General features: G+C 54.7%; 1 protein-coding gene across 1 annotated transcript in view; it reads right to left on the reverse strand.

Annotated features, from left to right (window-relative positions):
- SIM2 (SIM bHLH transcription factor 2) overlaps positions 1-14792 on the reverse strand; it is a 48032-nt gene extending 33240 nt beyond the window's left edge. The window contains exons 1-3 of the mRNA XM_036072181.2: positions 14618-14792; positions 5381-5463; positions 2259-2348 (exon numbers count right to left, since the gene is read on the reverse strand). Coding sequence (XP_035928074.2) covers positions 2259-2348; positions 5381-5463; positions 14618-14792 — 348 coding nt within the window. The remainder of the gene's footprint in view (positions 1-2258; positions 2349-5380; positions 5464-14617) is intronic.
- Positions 14793-21155: the final 6363 nt, after the last annotated feature.

Genomic DNA, 21155 nt, shown 5'->3' on the forward strand with positions numbered 1-21155 from the left:
TATGACTCCAAGTTTTATTTCTGCGTTATGACCAAAAGGAAATATAGTTTTAATTGGGATTCATCATGAACAGGAGTTCATCATGAATAGGAGGCAGATTTGTCACCTATCCAATATTTTGTTCATTCTTAATTATTGTGCTCATAAATGGTCAATTTCATTTCCCACATAAAAAGAGAAAAATGACAGAGAGAGAGTTGTAGGATGCTAGACTGAGCAGCCTGACTGAGTCAACTGGAGTCCTGGGATGTGCGCAGGGCCTTATGATGTGCCAGAACATTCCACAGGACTAAGCAGCCCCAACATGTGCCCACCAACGGACACTATTTGAAGCAACTTTTGTGCTACTTGAAGTATAGTTCTAATGAAACTGTGGGGACACTTGGATTCTGTGCAGCTCCCTATTATTTATAAATGACATAAAATGGGCACTTTGATATAGTTCTTACCACAATCCTGAAAGAGAGGTAGAGCGGGCAGGATTTTCTTATTTAAGTGATGGTTCAGGGAGGCTAAGTACCTGACCTATCGGACAATGAAAACCATATAACTGGGCATTTCCCTTTTTGCTTTGACTGCTAGGGAGCTCAGATCTAAATTTAATATCTGAAAATAGTGACTGTACCTGTTTTATCTTTACCAGTCCTTTTTAAAGGAGGTGAAATGTTTTATCTTGTTTTTGACATTATTCTAAGACTAACCAAAGATTCAATAAATTACAATTGAAAAATCAAGTAATCTGCTCAAAATCATTCAGCCACAGACAGAACGACGGCTAGACACCAGACTGGTTACAACTAAAGGACCTTAAATAATTCTAAATAGGGCAAGGTGGAAATTCAGAGCATAACAACCTTGGAAAATATATAAATAGTACATTTCATGTTCCCAACAGTATTTCCCGTTCTACGAGTATACAAATGCCATTAATCATGGAAGTATAAGAGCCAAACCTTAGCAAATCTTAGCTGGGAGACCTGGTTTCGGAAAGGAAGAGAAGAGGAAGAGAAAAGGAAACACTAAATAATTTTAATATGAGATTCTCTTCAAAGGACTTTACATAAGAAACAGAGGCACAGAAACCCCCTTGGGCATGGATAAGGATATACACACATTGTAAGAGAAGGCTGTAAATAAATGGCAAATTTAAAAAAAGGCAATGGTAGAAAAAGAAAAGGAATACACCAGATGCAGATTTCCAAATTGGTATTTTGTTTTTCCATGAAAAAAACCCCAGCGCCATTAATTGGCAGGTTTTATTTTGGCTTAACTACAGAAGGGGCTGGTGCAATACAGATTATTCATCTGCCTCCTGGGAGCCCATTTCCTGTCTCTAATTAATTCTAGTGTGTCTTCAGTCGTGATGAAAAAAAGCACTCTGATAAGTCACAATATAAAGAAACATTTAATCCCTAGATGTATAAAAAAATGTGACTTTTAGAACCTCCATCCAGGCTTGTTAAATCAGAAATGTGAAGGGCCACAATCAGACTCCTCCCCTCCCCACATTCCGAGGAGCCCAGACAGCAGCCGAATTCCGCCCCCCCCCAAACCCTTGGCTTGACCGGAATAGATAAAGCTGAGTGCACCTCTTTCCTTGACGGGATGAACCCCTTTTTAAAAGACAGTTCCAGAAAAATCGGTAATATTTAAATGTTCTAGAGAAAACAGAACCTTGCTGTGCAAAACAGTAGTAAACTGAGTTTTATGAGTTTCTATCACAAGCATATAAAATGCTTTACTGAAGCGACCACTGAACTGGAAAAACTCAGGAAAAATTACCCTGAATTCCATGTGAACACTCATAAATCTACCCCCCTTCTCTCTCCCCAAAGCACAGTCTGCATAAGATCCATGTTCAACATCAGTTTTCCTCTTGCTTTCATGGCAACTCACAATACCACGTGCAGCCCAGCAAGCATGGACGGAAAAATCTCCCTTTGTGAAGCTCTTGTTAGTGGCAGAGTGTTACTGTAGAAGCAGAGTCCAGGCTATCAGACAGAATCTCCGAACAAAGCTGACTGTTGCAAAGATATACTGGTCAGTAATCCCAAAGGAAAAAGAAAGTAAAACCGGGAAATGCAACATGAAGAAAAGCTCAGCGGGATGGCCTAAGAAGATGATTTTGCAGTTTTGGATTATTTCATACACAACAGCAGACGCTTGAACAGAATCATTTACAAGTTGGGTAAGATGGTCAAGACCCGCCAACGCTTACTTTTATATTTTGGTTGTATATAAAATTAGGTAATACCTACCTGAGACAAGCCCAAATGCACAGAAGCTGTTTCCGATATATACATGATTTTGCCATCAGATGCTACCACGAAAACAAATCCATCCAAAGTCTGTAAAAGAGAGTGCCAGGGGAAGAGGTGGTAGTTAATACAGTAGACTGAAATCTCATAATTGTACTGTCACTGAGGTGGAGGAATGTTTAAAATATTATCATCCATACATAGTTGTTAAATGCAAAACGAGCCCAGGGCCATAAGAAGGATTCTGGGTTATAACACTGAAGGTTTAATTCCCGGGGCCAGGCTCTCAAATGCTTTTAAAGCACTTTAAAAACAATCTTATATCCACATCACAAAAATCATGCAAAACACTTGAGAACTCCTAACATGCTCAGTTTAAATGCAGTAGTTTTATTGTTTAGGGTTATTTTAGCACTTAGCACAAATCCGGAGTTCTATGGTACTTAGGGGGAAACCTACCACTATATAGACCATTTTATGTCATAATTGGCAGTCCTTTATACCACTAGGACATATGCTTTATTTGCCACAATTTTCTAGTTACCCCTAAGTACTATTTGAATAATAAATTCCGAACACTACCACTCCCCTGAAAATACCCGGTTATTTTAACAGACTATGTCTACAGAATTAACTACTTAGAATTTGCAAGAGATCAAGTAACCTTTGCAAAATTCAAGGAGAAAAAGTATCAATTTCTGAAAAATTAAAACTACCTAAATGATACTGCCTAAGTTGGCTAGCCCTCAAAAAAATAAAGTAAAATTTTAGGAGCTAATTAAGACAAATAAAAAGGTAATGATTATATTTATATGTGGCAAGGATAAAAAGACTAAATTATTTTTGAAAAAGGAAACTGCATTTTTATTTACCCATTCATATTTTAGATCCAGAACCAAAGAAAAGCAATAAAGTTGGTGAAAGATCCATACAACCCACAATGCTGCCCCCATAAAAAATATTCCAAATTAATTTCTGGCCACAAATTCTATTTTTACAGCATGTAATTGAAACCAGATTACCTTCGGTTTTTCTAAATCTGCCCCCTTTTTGGAGGGGGGCCTACAAAGAATGTAGTAGAAGTGAAACTTGAAAGATATATTCTGCCGTCTCAAATACAGTTTTACTGTAAAAATCCTTTGCGAACTAAACTATCATCATCCTAACCTACACTGAGGTTGAAATCAACATCTTGATTATAAGCCTTACTTTCTCGTTTCTAACTCAGCTACAAAATATTTTCCCAACTAAATTCCGTTTCAGAAATATAAACTATACAGCAATTTCTAAAGTTATAAACGTTTTGGCACATTTTAAACTTTTGCTTAACTCCAAAATCATTAAAGAGATACATTTATTGAAACAGTATCTGACAGCCGTACGAGAAAAAAAGAAAAAAATTATCATAATTAAATTCTGAAAGTTGCCAGCAGTAGCTAAAAAAATAATATCGTTAATGGAAAATGTTGGGTATGTCTTCATAGCTTCCAATGACCTAATTCGCTTGAATGTATATTAACGGTAAACAAGCCCGACGGCACAGCATTCCGGAATTAAAGAAATGCACAGTGGAGGAACCTGTGCCCGCCAGGTTTTCACTGAGTTGTCCCTGATGTTAGTGTCACTTATAATATGCAGGAGTATCAAACAAGCAAACCACCACGCACGGAGCTGGAAGGAGCGAGTGGGTGAGCGCAGGGCGTGGGAAGGACTCCAAGAGCGCCATTTCCCCGCCTGGCTACCACATCTTTCGCTTTCTGCTGTAAAAGCTTCAGGTATCAAATATTCCCCGGGATCTTCTCTTCCCCGGAGCATGCATTAAAAAAAGGGGGGGGGGGAATCGTACTAGGACATTTGGGGAAAGGGATTTTGAAAAGATCTGCTTTTTTCGAAATGCGGTGTTCTTGGCTGACTTGCTGACCCAAGTCATTGCGTACTGCCGCCAACCTATTTTTTTTCTTGTAAAGAAAACACAAAATAGAAGGAGGAAATGCAAAACAGCTCTTGGTAAGCATTTTTTGATGGCAGAGACAAATGACAGGTGGGGGGAATGAATCGGGTCGTTGATGAGGCTCTGTAAAGGGCATTTGAAAGATTCGGAGACAAGAGGCATTGCTGTCCCCACCTAGCGCCAGCCGCTGACTTGGAAACGGCCGGTTGTGCGCACGCTTAGCCGGCCAGAGCCGCAGACACTGCGGGCCAAAGCCCAGGCCAGGAGCGGTTTACCAGCCCTGGACTAAATGACTCCGAGCTGAGGGCTATAAGTGGCTGACCACAAACCAAGCAAGGGCTCCCTCCGTGAGCCAGGTGACCCCGGAGGCCACACCAGGTCCCCACCTGGAGCACTCAAGAACTGGAGGACTTGGGTTGAACCAGGCTCCAGCACTTGTGTGACCTCAGGCATGTTGCTTAACCTCTCTGTGCCTCCATTTCCTCCTTTGAAAAAATGGAGTTCAAAATCGAACCTACTCTAGGTGGGTGATGATGCACCCTGATACAGTAAGATTTAAAACAGAATCTGGTCGTAGTAAACTCTCAATAAATGCTAATTGTTAATATTCTATTATAGACACTGTCTTTTCTTGCACCCCCTCCAAACATACACGATTGTCAAAGGCTTCAGGACTGCCACACTCTGGCTCAGAGCCTCCGCTGGATCATTCCTTCTTTGGCTCAAGCGCCTGGCACAGCGTCTATAACAGAGCAAGCGCTCCACAGAAGTTCGCTAAGGGAAGTGAGGTTGGAAAGAACCGCGTGCCCACTGGCGTCCTTAGGCCTAGGTCTGGTGAGCTGGTGAGTACTGGGGCTGGGACACGGTGAGATGCCCGATGGGGGTGGGGCTGGCCAGAGGTTGCTCTGAGCTGAGTCCACCCCCGGTCCTGGCCTCCAAAGAGGATGCACGGTCGGAGGGTGGGGAGGTAGACAATTGCCTCGAGGTCCAGCAGCTGCCTCTGGCCTCGGCGACTTCTGCAGCCTGATGGTGGCCTATGGATCCACCCTGGGCTCCTTGGGGAGGGACATCTCGAGACTGGAGTGGCGGGGTCAGAAGGGAGCCCCCACCCGGGCGCGGGTCATCGCCTTAGGCAGTGGCTGCGCTCCTGCCCCCCCCAAAGGAGCCTTACCTGAAGCAAGTGCGATCCCAGCTCCTTGGCGACGCTGTCCAGGGGCCCCGCGCGGCTTGGCTGTCCCCACGCGTCTCCTAAACCTGGACCGGGGAATAAAGCAAATCAGTAAACGGCAGCGCCAATGGAGAGGCCCCACGCCCCGCAGAGCGCGCGGAACCGCCGCAGAGCGCGCGGAACCTCGGCACCGCGCGCCCTGGTCGGCCGGAATCCCGAGCGTCCCGCCTGCCGCCTCCTGGGCCCCTCAGGCCGCCGTCTGTGTTCTTGCCATCGCCCCTTTGCCCTGGATTAAAGAGAAAAAAAGGCCAGAGGAGATATTCCGGCCGAGGCCTCGGGTCCAAGCGCCCCCAGTGCGCGCTGAGCTCGCCAGGCCCATAGCTCCCGTGGGTCGCCCACGTGCTCACGGCTCCGAAATTGCCGTTTTATTTGAAATGCCATAAAGTAATCTAATCTGCTTTGAAACCTGCCATCCTCGAAGCCAAACGGGGATATCGATTTGACCTGTAAATATTCCCCCAAGGACCCTCCCTCACTCCCTCCCTTCACTGTGTCGCCGGCAACAATGCATTTTCCTAAAGACAAGCCCAGACGAAATGTCCTAGCCGTCCAGGAGGCAGCTTTTTCTGCATAAAAAAAGTTTTTTGTTTTTTGTTTTTTGTTTTTTTTAAACCTCACGTAATCCCTCGGACTCCCCAGCCCTCAGAGGTGCCTCGGGAGCGCGGTCCCTCTTCCGATCCTAGTGCTCCAGCTTGGGAAGGGTTTACCTGGGGCCTTCCCCAGAACAAGCTCCTAACGCACCCGAAGCGGGGCGGGGGAGGGGCCGAAGGCGGTGGGAGTCTTGTAGGTACTGACGATAACTGGAAGGTATCTGTTGCCACATAATTAGGGTTCCCCAGTTCTTAACTGCCCCCCCAAAGACATCCTGCTTCTCCCCCACCACCTCCCTGAAGCTCGCAAGTGTTTCAGAAAGCGCACCAGCGGAAAGGTGGCCCGGCTCAGCGAAGCCTCCTCTCCTGTGTCCCCGGCTCTGCTGCGTGACCCCAGAAAGCCCAGGCTTTCTTCTGCATATTCCGGAGAAAGTAGAAAAGCCGGGTGAGGTTTCGGCGCTAAGTGCCGGGTGGGAGAACCCTCAGCGGCTACTTGGAGTCCTTCTGCTCCGGGCCGGGCCAGCAACCGTCCAGTTAGCGCCACCGCCCAGGCGCGACGTGGAGAAGGCCGGCGACTGCTGTCCTCAGCCTGCGCCCATTGCCTCCAGCGGAGAAGGCGGCCCCAGGCTCCAGGCCCACTCGTGCACCGGCTGCGACCCCTGCGGGGTGAGCTGTGGGTCCCGCTGCCCGCACATCAGTTATCCTCCCTTCCTGCAGGCCAGACCGGCCCCTGCCCGCTGCGTGCGGGGAGTGCGGGACACGAAGCCAGAGCGGGATGCGCGGGATGGGGAACCTCACCTAGTCTCAGCGAATTTGGGGACCATTCCCGGGACCACAAAACTCCCCCAAGCGGACTGCGGCGAGTGGGTGGCCTGGAAAGTCCCCGCGTAGGCACTCTGGGTCTCCCTGCGCTGTCCCCGCAGGTGTCAGGAAGCAGAGCTTCTGGAGGCCTCCACCCCAAGCGCGAGGGAAGCGCCCGGCCCCAGAGCCCCTCAGGGCCCAGGCCCCCCCAAGAGGCTTTGGAGACCCTTCCCTGCAAACTCTGTTCAGCAAAAAAGGGATGACCTTTAATTTCTCCTCCTAAGCTGTAGGAATTAGGGGCTTATCCTGGTCTCCCCATAAGGAAGTGACTAAATTCCATATATCCTGATCCCCCAAACAGGATCACAGCCCCTCCGCCTCCACAGAGGTGTCTTCTTAACCCCAGGAAATTACTGTCTGCCCAATTTCACTTTCAAGGATGACCACAGTGACCATAATAGGGCACCACTGGCTCTCACCAGCAGGTCCTCCCCCAGCCCCCATCTGTGCAGGATGGCTTGGTGGGGTCAACGTTTACTCCATTATTAAAAACCCTGGGACTTGAATGAAAAATAATTTAATAAAGACCCAGGAATCCTGATTTCTGAAAATGGACAACCGTGCCCTGGTGACTGTCCTTTACCCAACTCCTGGGTCCTTTCCCTGGTTTGCACCACACTAGCCTTGCCTGGCTCAGCAGGAAAAGTGAACTTGGCCTTCCAGATTAGGCTTCTTGCAGTGTCCACAGCCAGGTGACCTGGGGAAATCTGTACCTCTGGGAAAGGGGCAGACCCAAACCAGACTTCCCTGCCCAGCTCTCCCAAAAGCCTTGTGGAAGGCTCTGGCCTTTCCAAAAGTGCACTGGGTACACAGGACAATTTTTCATATAATTCAAATACCCGGATACTTCAAAAGAGCCTGTTCTCTTATATCATAATTTTTCCCATAATTTCCTGACACCTCTGCTTTGCTGGCAGATCTTCGAGCCCCGCATCGGGGCTCCCTGCTCCACAGGGGGCCTGCTTCTCCCTCTCCCACTCCCCCTGCTTGCGTTCCCTCTCTCACTGTGTCTCTCTCTGTCAAATAAATAAATAAAATCTTAAAAAAAAAAAAAAAAAAGAAACCTCTGTGGGTGAGACCTTTTCACTCCACCCATAAAAATCTACTTTGGGGGGCGCCTGGGTGGCTCAGTCGTTAAGCGTCTGCCTTCGGCTCAGGTCATGATCTCAGGGTCCTGGGATCGAGCCCCACATCGGGCTCCCTGCTCGGCAGGAAGCCTGCTTCTCCCTCTCCCACTCCCCCTGCTTGTGTTCCCTCTCTCGCTGTGCCTCTCTCTGTCAAATAAATAAATAAAATCTTTAAAAAAAAAAAATCTACTTTGGGCTAAATGCAGAGACTAAATAGGTAAGGTTTGTAACAAGAACCAAAAAATGGTCTTGGTACTTGTAAAGCCATATATATCCCCCCAAAAGTGAGGCGCCGGGCACGTGGCCCTTATCTGGACCTAACAAAGGGCTTTATTTGTTTGAGAAATGAGGGGAGACAGGTAAGACTGAGCTAAGCTCCTCCAAGGTTATCAGTGACCTCATCTGATCCTGGGAGCACCCACCTTCCACTGACTGTGGGGGCAGCAGCCAGATGGTGGGGAGCACCCCAAGCCTGGCCTGTGGTTCCCCTGCCAAGGTTTGCTATCCTAATTGCCCTACATGTGTCAGCAGGGAAATCCACTGGAGACTCCCTCCTACTGGGAATCCAGATGGCCAGGTCATGTGGGGAGGAGGCCAGCCACTGGGTCAGAAGAGAAAGGGAGCCAGGAATCCCCTTTCCCCCTCTGCCTCTGAGGGTTTGTGGGTACCTGCACCTTAGTATCCACACTTGGCTACTTGGCTGACCGGCTGTTTGGTTTAAACCTTACCAGGCTCTCCTGCCACTGAAGCTTTCTAAATATGGTCCCGCCTCTCTGGGTGCTCAGTTAGTCAGTCAACAAACAGCTGTTGAGCACCTGCTGTGCAACCCCAGAGAAAGGGTCTGGAGTTTGATAAGAACTCCTGGGATGCACAGCGGTTTCTGGAAGGCAGCCTTGGGTATCTGACGTGGTGACAAGAACACTCCTCGCAGGGATCTTGTGAAAACTAAACGGGGTTAATAGGGGACCATCTGACCCTGCCACCACCCGTCCATGGAGAATTGGATCTGGGATTGAGAAAAATCCAGGACAGACCTTTCTGGAGCTCCCAGGGGACACAGGGGGATCTCACCTCCTTCTGCCCCCACTCCCCAGCTGGGCCAGTCTGGATGGTCTGATCTCCAGCAAGTGCCCTGACCTCTAACCTTTATTTCTCAGCTCTAAAGTGGGGGGTTTTGTAGGATTAAATGAACTAAACCAGAGGGTGCTGAGCAAAGCGCTGGGTCCCCTGGAAAGCGGTGGTGCCTCAACGGCCTTGGTCCAGCCTTCTCTTGCCTTCCCACTCCTTCCATGCCTACTAGCCCCTTGCGGGGGGAGGAAGCGTGTTATTGGGGAGCGTGGCCTCTTGAGAATCGTGGGCCATCTGAGGACACAAGGTCACACGGGCTGACTGCAGACTACTCCAAAGTCAAGAAGGGTGTGCGGGGGCTGAGCGGGGGGCTGAGCGGGGGGCTAAGGGCCGGCTGCTCGGCTTCTCCACCGCGACACCCCCCACCCCAACGCAAGGGAGACGGCGTGGAAGGCCGGTCGGCCCGCGGTATTTACAACCCGGCTCTCGGAGCATTACCGGCCGCGGGGGCGGCAGGCTCAGGGTTCGGGTCCAGGGCTAGCGGGCGTCGCGCGCCCGGGCGAGGTTGTAACGCGGGCGCTGGGGGCCGGGCTGCCGCCTCGCCACTCCTGGGGAGCCCAGAGCTGGCGCTCCTTCCCCGCTCGACTCCAGGACCGCGTAAAACGCTCACGGTTCTGGGGTTCCTCCGAGCACTTCAGCTTCCGGCCTTGGAATGCTTCGTTCTGTCCGGGGTCCCCGAGAAGCCCGGCCTTTGGACCCTTTTCCAAACCCACGGTCGCACGGCGGGCGGGGACCAGGGTGTGAAGGGGGGTTGTGGGGACGCCCCAAGAAGGCCGAGCGGGGAAGGGAGGGGGCTTCCAGCCTGGCCTCGCCTGGCCGCCGGCCAGAGTACGTGCTCAGACAACAGACGCAAGGCCCGGCCCCCCGCACCCCCCACCCCGCGCCTAACGCTGAGACCTCGTAGGCTGGGACGGAGGCCCGGCCGCGGCCCGCACGGAGGAGCGCACGGGGCCCGGCGCCGCCCGGAGCGGCTTCCCCGCCGCGCCTCCGAGCGCCCCGGCCGCCGCCTGGGTTCTGGCCGCCGGGGCTGAATGTGCGGCTCGCGCGCGCTCCGGTTCCTGCCTCGAACCGCCGGGGGCCCCCGCACCCCGGAGTTCCCTTCACCGCTGCCCACAGCTCGCAGCATGCTGCTCCGCGACTGGGAGCTTTCCCTCCCGGAGCGATGCGGACAGGGTTGTAGAGCTCCACGTTATTCTAAAAAATAAGTTTGTTTGTTTTCTTTTTTTAAATCTACATTATTTCGGGCTTCGGTAGAGAAAGGGCTCGGGTCTGTCTAGGTTTAGGGCGGGTCTGTTCTCACCAAACCGTCTAAATCAAAGCGTTTCCATTCCCAACAACAATTTCTAGCCGTCTGCCTGAATCTAAACCCAGACAGTTTCCACCACTGGAATGATTCCGGCCTCAAACCCCCATGATTGTTGTGTGAGAATAACAGTGTTGCACTCCCTTCCCCTGCTTTCAGCCGCACCTGTCCAGAGTCTTCAGGTCTGGGAAAGGAGGAGGAGGGGCTGTGTTCTCCTTGAGGAAGTCAGCCTCAGTTTCCAGTTCCATTCCTCAGCTGGGACCACGGGCCAGTCCCTCCTGTCCCTACCCCACGGCTGGGGGTCAAATCCGACTCCGGAATCCTGGCTCCTGGGAAGGAGCCTAAGCCACCGGATTGGCCTTGTGTTCCTGCCGCTCTGACTCGGGCTTCCTGAGGCCCAGTGTACATCACCTGAGGGAGAAACTTGTCCTGCGTCCTGCCTGGGATGGTCACCAAGCGGCTATGGCCAGAGAGCAGCAGAGTTCTCCCACCTGGTGCCTCTGTGTTTCCAAAGAAACACCAGGAAGGCCACAAAGCAAAGAGGACAGGCAGATCATGGGCCCCAGCCCTTCCCTGAGCCCTGCGTGCACCAGGCCTTCCCAGCCACCAGTGAACACATGGAGTTTTTGGTTCTGAGTCCACTTCCAAAACCGGCCTTGCTTTCCTGCCCTCTTCCCTGGCTCCCTCTCATTTCTTAGCTATTAAAGGGGGGGGGGGGGCAGAAAATAGCAGGTCTTCTAACTGCAGACAGTGAGTCCCAGAGGCGCACAGAGTGGGGGCACTCTGCCATCTAAGCCATGCCTGGTTCAGGAAACACTCGCACACCCAGGACGAAGTGACTGGAGTAAGAATATGTTAGATTTCCGCCTCCTCACCCTTAATCCCAGGAACCTGGTACAGCTATGGAGTTCTTAACAGGCCCATTTTGCAGACAAGGAGGGGGGGTCTAGTGGGGCAGCTTCACAGAGCACAACCTTGAACGGGCTGTAAAAATTGCCAGCACCACCAATGCCAGTCTGACCTCCGTGGGGAGTGTCCACCTTGGCTCCTATGCCTCTTTCTGCCCCGGGGGGGACTCCTCCGAGCTCCTCTAGCTGTCCTCTGGCCCAGGTGGTCTCAGGATGAAAGGAGCCATGGGCAGCGAGAGGACAGGCGGCGGCCAGCGGCCACAGCAGCGACCTCCTGCTCTTGCCCTTGCTGTAGGACCCTGGAAAGGGCCCGTCCCTCTCTGGCCTCAATTTCCTCAGGGACTGAGGGTTAGTTGGGGATGCCTGTGGTTCCTTTGGACTGTGCTATTCATTTTCTGACTCCCAAAGTCCTAACTTGGCCTTGGCGTCTAGACCCTTCTTCACCCAGGGATCCCTCTTGCTCCGGGACTACGGAACAGCGGGACCGAGCTCGAGATACCGGTTTCACTTGGCATCTTTCAGTCCGCAGCCAGCCGAGAGTCGGAGCAGATCCGGGAGGTGCTGCCGCCGCGCAGGCCTGCATTGGCCCTAAACCTCCCTGATGCTGACACCCGGATCCAGGCGGCCCCCCAGGCCCTACTCCATTCCCGCCGGCGCACACCCAGGCGCGAGAACAGAGGCTAAAATCAGTTACAGCGCAGGCCGCCCTCCGGAGCTACCGGAATGGCGAGCGAGTTATTTTGCATAATTGAGGTCTCTCTCTAAACGCCTCCTTCTCAGCCCAGGCACCCAACTTTACAACTCTGTGCCCCAGACTGACTTGAGGGGAGCAGCGCCACCGCCCAGAGCTGCAGGCCCCAGGCCTCTGAATGAAGCGAGGAGTCCTGGGTCTCCCAGTCCACCCATGTAGGCAAGCGACCCCCTCCCTGCTCAGGCCCTGCTGGAGGGGGGGTCAGCGGGGGAGCCGGTCGGGACCACCGCCTTCTCCCTTTCCCCCCCCATCAGTCTAGACCCAGAGGTTCAGGGCCATTTCCAAAACTCTAGGGCCAAACAATTATCTCCAGGCCCCTCCCTGAGTTCCAACTTCGACAGTCACCCCCAAGAGGCATCCAGGCCACCCCTCAACCAGACCACACTACCCAACAAAGCACAAGGGCCTGGTGCTCGAGTCCTGGACCATCTCTGCAAGCCCACCTCTGCAAAGGGCTCAGGGCCACGTAATTCTGGGCTCAAAGGCCTTGGAGACTCACTTCCCAGAGTTAGAACACCCAGATTCAATTCTTAAAAATCTGCAGAAGAAGTACACCTACCACTTCCCAATTTTTAGCAGGCTTTCCTGGATATTCTCCAAACAATAAATGGCTTACAATTAGCCCTCTTTCTCCAGGCCTCCCTTTCTAATTTCTGGCTTACTTGAAATCATTGGTAACAAATCATTTAATATTCCAGTCCTGGCTTCTAATGTGTTTATTTCCAGTGGGGAGGTGAGAGGAGGCCAGGGTCCTGTCCTGGTTCCCCACCTGCTTGCAGCATGCAAATTAAGAAACAGCTCACTGGGGTGGGGGGGATAGATAAATTTTAAAAAGAAAGAAAGAAAGAAAAACAAAAACGGGCTCGCCACCACTCCTTCCGGGGTGGGAAGGAAACTTGGCCCTCGTAAAACCCAATTCTCTTTTAATTTTAATTTTCGACTTCTCTGGTAGAGGGGTCACCACCCTTGGGCTCACTAACAGCGACCACCCGCTTGACAACTTCAAGTAGGAGGGGCTGGAGTGGGGCATGTCTTTATAGTGGGGTCGGAAAAGGAAAGAAGGAAAAGGAAAGAAGGTGTATGGGGCTAGGGTGGAGTACAGGTCACAGGCTCTTGCACCAGGGAGGAAAGGGCTGGAGGCTGCATGGCCCAGCTGGGAGGCAAGGGCTTTGGCTAGCTTTGGGGGCGGGGGGGGGGGGGGGGGGGGGCTAGACTCCCCGGCCAGCTGTGATGCAGGGCTGCAGGTCACGCTGGGCGACAGGCCCTCTGAGCCCTGGAGGCAGTGTGAAGTGCAGCTCCAGACCCAGAGCCAATTACTTATAACAGGCTTAGGGGCAACCAACGCAAAGGTCAAGCTTACTGGCTTCTGGCTGGTCGCCGGCCAGGCGTTTTAATGGAGGCAGCCTGCACCCAAAGGACACCTGTCGCTGCAGTGCAGCCACCTTCCATGTCCTGCGGCTGAAGTTGTGTCTACTACCCCACCGGCTTCTGGAGTTCCACACAGCGCTAGGGGCTCCTCAGCCCAGAAGTCTTGGAGTGCCCAGCAGGCCCCCCGTGCAGTGTCTCAGCCCAGGGTCAGAATCTCTCGCGCCAGGCTGCAGCCACCCTGTCTGGGGACAGAGATGCTGAAAGGTGATCGGTTGAGAAACACCAGGACACCAAAAGGAACGCTGTGGTGACCAGGCCTCCCCAGCCCTGTTGCTCGGAAGTGCCCAGCCCGGCAGCCATGGTCACCCGCAGGCCATGTGCTAGCAGGGAATGCTGGCCAGCACGCCATTACTTACCCCCGGAGTCTGCTGGACCCATGGGTCCTGGTGCCCCTTGCCTACCGTGGCACCTGCCCCTCCGGTTTATAATTCCAATCAGGAAAAGAAGACTGTGTTCTGGCCTGCCTGCCATTTTTCTTCTAGTCCCCTCTCTGGCCTGCAGGTTTTCAGCTCACCTACTTTCAGTCTCTCCTACCCTGACCTGCCCTGCCCAGGCCAAGGGAGCAAAGAAGAGGCAGCCAGAGAGGCCCAAATCTGAGGCCCGGGCCCCAAACAAGTGCCCTGCTCACGGCTAGGGCCTTCAGGGCCTGGGCCTCCGGGTGCACTCCGCTCTCTCCCAGGCCAGGAGCAGCAAGCACGTCTCACCTTCGGCTGGGGTGCTCACACTTCCCCTCCCAGAAAAAGAGATACGAATGAAAGAAGGAAAAAATAAAAGGGAGAGTTAAAGAAATGAAGAAAAAAGAAGAGAAAAGAAAAGAAAAAGGAAAGAAAGGAAACGAAAAGAAAAGAAAAGGAGGGAAACCAGAATGGACCAGCATGATCACAAAACAATTCCTGATTCGCCGGGTCCACACTTGGGCCAGAAGACGGTCTAGTCCCCACGGCGCCAACACCCTGGCTCCTCTCTCCAACAGGAGCCGAAGCTCCCGGCGCGGCCTCCCCAAGACTCCCTGGCACTGGCGCTTCAAGCCAGCTCCAGCTCCCCGCTTGGGCCGAGGCTCTCGGCCGCCCACCTGCGGCCTCACCTTCGGGGAAGACGGCCCGCATCTTCAAGTAGCTGGTGGTGAGTCGGATGATAGACGCCTTGTCCAGCTGCGAGGTGATGGCCGACGGCAGCGGGAGCAGCTTGGCCAGCTCATAAAACTCGCCATTTTCCTTCTCCCTCCTGGTCTTGGCCGCATTCTTGGACTTCTCCTTCATCGCGCCTCGGCTCCGGGCATATTAGACCCGGCCGTGCTCCAGGCCCTCGGAGCCCCGCTCCGGCTGCAGCGGCGGGGATGGGGAAGGGGACTCCGGGAGCCAGGTGAGTCTGGGGCACCGCCCGGGGCAGGTGCGCGGGGCAGGCCTGGGGCACCGAGAAGCCTCTCCGCCGCCGCTGGGCCCCGGAGCTCGGCGCAACCCAGCGGCGCAGCTGCGCGCTCTGCCCGCCGCCCCGGGCGCAGCCTCCTCCGGGCTGTACTGGCCCGCGGTGCCCAGAGCCCGACTTCCCGCGCGCTTCTGCTCGCTCTTCCTTTCTCCCTCCTGTCTTCTCGCGTCTCGGCTTTCCTTAGGAGGTGGAGAGGAGCCAGCGAGGAGGCGGCGGTGCCGCTCAGTCCTTGATCGAGTGTTCGTACCCGCTGCCGAGAGGCCCCTCCGGACTGGAGGGCGGCATGGGCGGCGGCGGCCGCGGAGCCATGGAGCGGGAGGGGAGCGGAGGGGAGCTGGGGCGGAGGCGGCTGGGGCCCGGCCCGGGCGCGCTCTCCCGCCCTCCCTGGCGGTTCCCTTTGCCTGGAGACGCGGCGCCCGGAGCCCGCGATCTGTCGCGAGCCGCAGCAGCTCCGCGGTCCACGTGCGACCGAGCCGCGTTTGTTTATGGCGGACCCGCCTTCGGGCGGAGCACTCGGCCTCCGCGGCCCGGGGGGGAGGGGGGGGCGGGCGGGGGGGAGGGACCGCGGCGGGGGCGGGGGCGGCGAATCTCGCCTCCCGACCCCGCCGCGGCCCCGGAGTCACAGGCGCGCCTCCGCGTCGCGGCCTCCAGGGACTCTCCCAGGAGAGGCCCGCGCGCTCCCGGCCTCGAGGAAGTCTCGGTGAGTGCACACGGCGCGCCGTGGGGACCGGCTCCGGCCAGCGGGGCGCGGGACCTGGGCGCTAGGATGGGCGGTGGGGAGGAGCGGAGGAGGGACGGAAGCGAGGGAGGGATGCCCAAGCCTCCCCTGTGGCTCCCAGACAGGTCCTGGGAGCGCGCGGCCGAGGGGAGGCGGCTTGACCCTCCGGCTTGTGCCCTTCGAGTCCTCTGGGCCTCGCGCAGGTCCCGCGCCCTCACTTCCCCACTTTGCAGGTCCGAGGGCCGAAAGGGGGCAGGCCCGAAGGGAAGACCCCCTCCCTCAGGAAAGAGCGGGAGAGAGCCTCTGCCCCTTCTGCCCTTTCTCTCCTCGAAACACAGGAGCGAAAGAAGATCGGCGCCTTCGCGGAGGGGCTGCAGGCCGCGGGGACGCGCGGGCCAGACGAAAGGAGGGGACCGGGGAGCCGAGCCTAGACGCCAGGCCTCGCCCAGGGCGGCGGCGGCGGCGGGCACAGGGTCCAACAGTCCCCGCTCCTGCAGCCCGACTCTGTGCAGCCGGAATTTTGGGGACTCGCGGCTGGGGCGGGTACTTCAGGCCGGGGGTGGCCGAGCTCGAGTAATCGAGTGAGCCTTTATAGGAGCCAAGGTGGTGGCCCCGGAAGCCCTCGGAGTGGGGAGGCACACTTGGAGATGCAGCCATAGGGCGTCCTGGTGCCTTCCCTCCGGGCCACACTGGGCCGCAAGAGTCCTCCTACCCCACTCTCACGCCATCCCCCGCCCCAGCTCTGCGCCTGCAACCCCGGGAGGGCTCTCCTCCAATCCCCGACGGTCGCACCGACCCTCGCCCTTCTAGCGGTTTGAATACTGCGGCCACCGCGCGGATGTGCGCGCTGGGAGGACGCCAGCTTCTCCCGCGCGTGGGGTCAGAAGGCAGCTGCAGAGGACTCGGGGCACGGGGTCTCGCGGGTCCCTCGACCGAGTGCCGCAGACTGTACGACTGTGGGGCGCCTGATTCTGAGGAGGGCTCGCGGAAGCGGAGAGACGCCGGGGCTGCGGCGCTCCGCGCTAGGATCTCCGTTTTCAGCGGCCACCGCTCTCCCTCCCGGCCGGGTAGGAGCCTGCTGCTCCGCGCACTCACTGACCGGGGACTCGCCTCCCTCCCTCACGCCTGCGGTGGGGGGCGAGAAGAGGATCACCAACTCTGCTGCGGGCGCTCCTGACCTTTTCTGGGGATCCCTTTGAAGGGACGCCGTTGGAGGCGTCTTAGCTCCCTCGGTGGGCAAGACCTTGTGCGCAGGCTCCGGCTTGGTCCCCCCCAGCCCCGCGCCCTGCGGAACCCACAGCCTTGACCTTGGCTCCCGGGGCTGGCGCTCCGAAACCACAGAGCAGTAAGAGTTTCGGAGTTGGTGCCCCCCGCCCCCAAGCAACTGCGGAACGCAGCACTTTCCCTTGGACTTTTGGATCTAGGAGCACTTTCCTGTTTCCAACGGTGCGTGCAGAAGGGTCTGGACTGCGCGCGAGCGGTGAGGGTACGCAGTACCCAAACGCAGGGCGCGGGGCCCGCTTCACTGCCCGGGATCTCGCGCCTGACTGCGCAGACTGCTGTCGTCTCGAGGCTTCCCGGAGAACGGGCTCCAAGAGGCAGGGACTGCCGCCTGGGGGCTGGGCCCCGCCGAAGGCTGCTCAGGCTGCCTTTGAGTGTGCTCCGGCACTTTCCTGGCTTCGGGAAGATTTAACGTTCCCCTCACCCCCACGATTTCCGATCCCCAATTATGGACCCGAGAGAATTCCTCCTAGGCTTGAAAGGGATTACTCAGATCGCAGGAACATGGCTAAGTGGAAGTGGGAGAGACCCAGCAAGTAACAGAAACTTTTCTTAAACCAAATTTCCCGGATTTTCCGGGAAAGCGTATTTGAGATCTCGTCATCTCATCTTCACAGCAGCTGTTCTCGCATCAGCAGGACGGGTCCGAATCGCGGGGTTCGAGAAGTAGCACAACGGAGCGTTTGAAGACTCGTAGAATTGGGGGTACGGGACTAAAGCCTGCCTCAGCAAACAGCGAAACGGGCATTCTATATCCCCCCGACACATTCATTCAAGATACACACACACACACACACCCCGCGATGGGTCTGAGCTCCCTCCCACGCCCCCATCACCGAAAGTACCCAACATACTTGCAAGCAGACCTCGAGGTTTCCTGGGTGGTAAGGATAGTGACTTCTGCGTGGAATAGTGAAAGAAGAACGATCCCCTCCCCAGGGCGTGCCTGTCCCAGAGCGTGCCTGTCCCAGAGCTCTTTCTACCAGAAGGAAAGCCTAGGACCCCTATTACACTTAGAAGGGACACCCACAGGCTCTGTGTAAAGTGGGAAAAGCATTAAATAGGTGCTTATTGGAGTGATCTAGGCGTCAGCGGTGGCCGCTGGCTGGGACACCTGCTGCGTGTCCCTTGCTCCAGGGCTCCTGGTCTATGCTTTGGGGCTAACTCCGAGTGCCTCCCCCAGAGCACAGAGACGGGCCTGCAGGGGAGAAGTATAACAGCCACGAAAGACCCTGAAGTCTGGGCATCCCCCCAAAACAGGAGTTCCCCTGCTGGCCTGGAAGGAGCCTGCAGAATCTAGAATGAAGGGAGGCTGGGGGGCAGGAAGAGGGCTTGTGGGGGGTGGCCCACACATTGAGGTCAGCAAGCTTCCGGAGTATGGCGTGTTCACCAGGCGCCCCCACCCCCAGTCCTGCTTTGCACGCTTTGGCGCACCCCGAGGTGCACCAGCACGCCTCTACATACCCCCCACCTCTTAGAAATTTTCCATTAGGAAACTGATCTGGAAGAAATTGAGGCCCCAAGAGGAAAGGGGCGGTCCCAGGCCGCCCCACATCTGCTTGGATTTTCCGCTTCAGATGCTCCGCAAGTGTTTTTCCCCAGGCCGCGCCCGGCGCCTACCTGAAGCCCATCCCCCGCGGAAACCGACTTTCGAGTGAGATCAAGGGGGAAACGCGCAGATGTTCTACCGGGGATGGGCTCCCGGAGAGGCTGCTGCCTTGGCAGAAGGGGATCAGAGACTTTGCCACGAAGGAGGTGGGGGCGGGGAGAGAACTCCTACCATCCCTAGCACCGTGGGGGAGATGGTGCCGAACCTCTCATGTGACAGCTAAGGAGAGCTCCAACCGCTGGAGCAAAACGAGGCAACCGAAAATTCAGGACTAGAGAGATTCGAATCTATTCAATTTATAAGCCTTCGTCTACACAATTAGCAAGATAAGGTTACTCCGGAAGATCCCGCTTGCGTCTAGCATCATGTATATGACTATCATGGCTAGGAGGCGTTTTGGGTCTGAGCTATCCGAAAGAGTACTCCGATTTTTCACTCCCCATAGAGCTATTACCAACTTTTCCTGGAGTCATCGCTATGGCAAGAAAGGATCAGAGGACAATTCTAATATCACTCCTCATTGTTTAAAAGTAATTCAAGGGCGCCTGGGTGGCTCAGTCGTTAAGCGTCTGCCTTCGGCTCAAGTCATGATCCCAGGGTCCTGGGATCGAGCCCTGCATTGGGCTCCCTGCTCGGCTGGAAGCCTGCTTCTCCCTCTCCCACTCCCACTCCCCCTGCTTGTGTTCCTGTTTTTGCTATCTCTCTCTCTGTCAAATAAATAAATAAAATCTTTAAAAAAAAAGAAAAGAAAAAGTAATTCAAGGTAGCCAGAGCTATTTCATAGTGATTCCATTCCTCCAGAGGTCTAGACAGTAACTGGCTCTGCTCACATATTTCCAAGTAGAGGAAGAGAAGTTGATCTGTATTTTTGTTTTGTTTTTAAGAAATTCTTTCACTGGAAGTTACTCCTTTGGAGAAAGTGTTCGCTTTCAGCTTGGTGGGCAGGATCTCTGAGTATACTGCAAGAACTAGGGCAGATCCTCCCTGTGCATGGGGTCCAGGGAACCCTTCCCGCCGGTCTTTGGCCCTCAGCTTGGCGCCTCAGGCATAGTTTGGGGTGGGGAGGCGAGAGAAGGAGGCATTCCAGGGTGAGGCTGTGGGGGATAATTCCCATCTTCTGGGTTCCTACATGGGCCTGCTCTAAGTTGACACTGTTCTCTGGGATTCCGAAAAGAGCATGGTCCTTTTCTTCGGACTCAGTTGTCTAGGACAACTCTGGGTTCTGAGATTGGGGTCTGGAGGCCTCGGGTCACAGCAGTGTCTCTTGACCTAGGAATGGAATAGCTGCTGCCCACTTCTCTCTCTCCCTCAGAGTGATGCGTTTAGGGGAAGAAAAACAGTGCCACTGGTAATTAATTATAGTGATTATAGTGATTAGCAAACTCCCTGAGCCACAGAAGACTCGCCAGGTTCGGGTAAAAGAGAGCCACTCATTTCTTCTACTTTTACCTGCAGGTGAGAGGGTAGCCTGTCCTTTGCATTTTGCTTCCCTGTCTCCCAAGCCTGGCCTCACTTTCTCTCCATTCTCCGCGCCCCTCCCAATGCACTCAGACTTCCAATGTTCTCCAGGGAGGGCGATTTACCCCTGCAGCTCAAGCAGCGCCCAGCACCCAGGATCAGAACTGAGCGACGGGAAGGGATCCTTGGCGGAGAGAGAGGGGGTGCCCAGCGACCTGCGCCGACCTAACCCCACCCTTCCAGGGCCCGGCCGCCTGAAGCCTCCGAGGTCCTCTTGAGGACTCCCGGCTCAGCTTCACAGAAACGGCGCCTCGAAATCACGGTTCTGAGAAGAGGTTGCCCATCGGCTCCCGGCAAATCCCCGCTTTTCGCCTCCAGCCAGCTGGGGGTCGTGCCTGGAAACCTTTGAGCTGGAGGAGTCTTAACAGTCCGGCATGCGCTGAAATCCCTCAGTGCTTATACCAATTACACACCACCTTGAAATCTGAAAACCAGTTAGTTCATTAACGACTGCGTTGAAACCACCTTTCAAAAACATTAGCCAAAAATTTCCTTTAGAAAACAAAAGAAAACATCCACCAGAGATAAATATTTCTGTATATCAAAGAGCACAAACCTGATGGGCTTAATTTTTTTTTCCTAGCAGGTTTTTAATATAAGGCTGACTGCAGAATAGGGCTATTTCAGTACTTTGAGGACACAAACTCGTTTCATTTAACTAATACAACAGGGTTATTTGCAAAGCAAAGTGAGTATTGGGGGAACCTTCCTCCTAATCTAAACAAATCTGTAAAAAGAGGTATGCTAATGCATTCGTGGTTCAGTAGAGTTAGAGAAAGGCCAGCAGGCCGGCGGGCGGGCTGGATTGGCCCCGTCCAGGCTGGCCTGGGACGCGAGGTCGCCCCAGCCCGGGGCGTGAGCGTCTTACTCCTTCGCGAAGATTTTCATTTTTTATTTTCTTGCACAGGCCGGCGCGGTAGGCAGGCTTCCTGAGAGGCGTGTGTCCAGGAGCACACTCTTCTCTCCGGGGAGGAGAAGGCGGCGACTCCCACCGCAGAGAGCAGTCCCGCGTCGGAGGTTCCGGGCGCGCCAAAGCCGGACTTCAGAACTGAGCGGCAGCCGGGCCACGGC

Source organism: Halichoerus grypus, chromosome 1 (assembly GCF_964656455.1).
Source record: "Halichoerus grypus chromosome 1, mHalGry1.hap1.1, whole genome shotgun sequence".
In the NCBI taxonomy this organism is placed as follows: Eukaryota; Metazoa; Chordata; class Mammalia; order Carnivora; family Phocidae; genus Halichoerus; species Halichoerus grypus.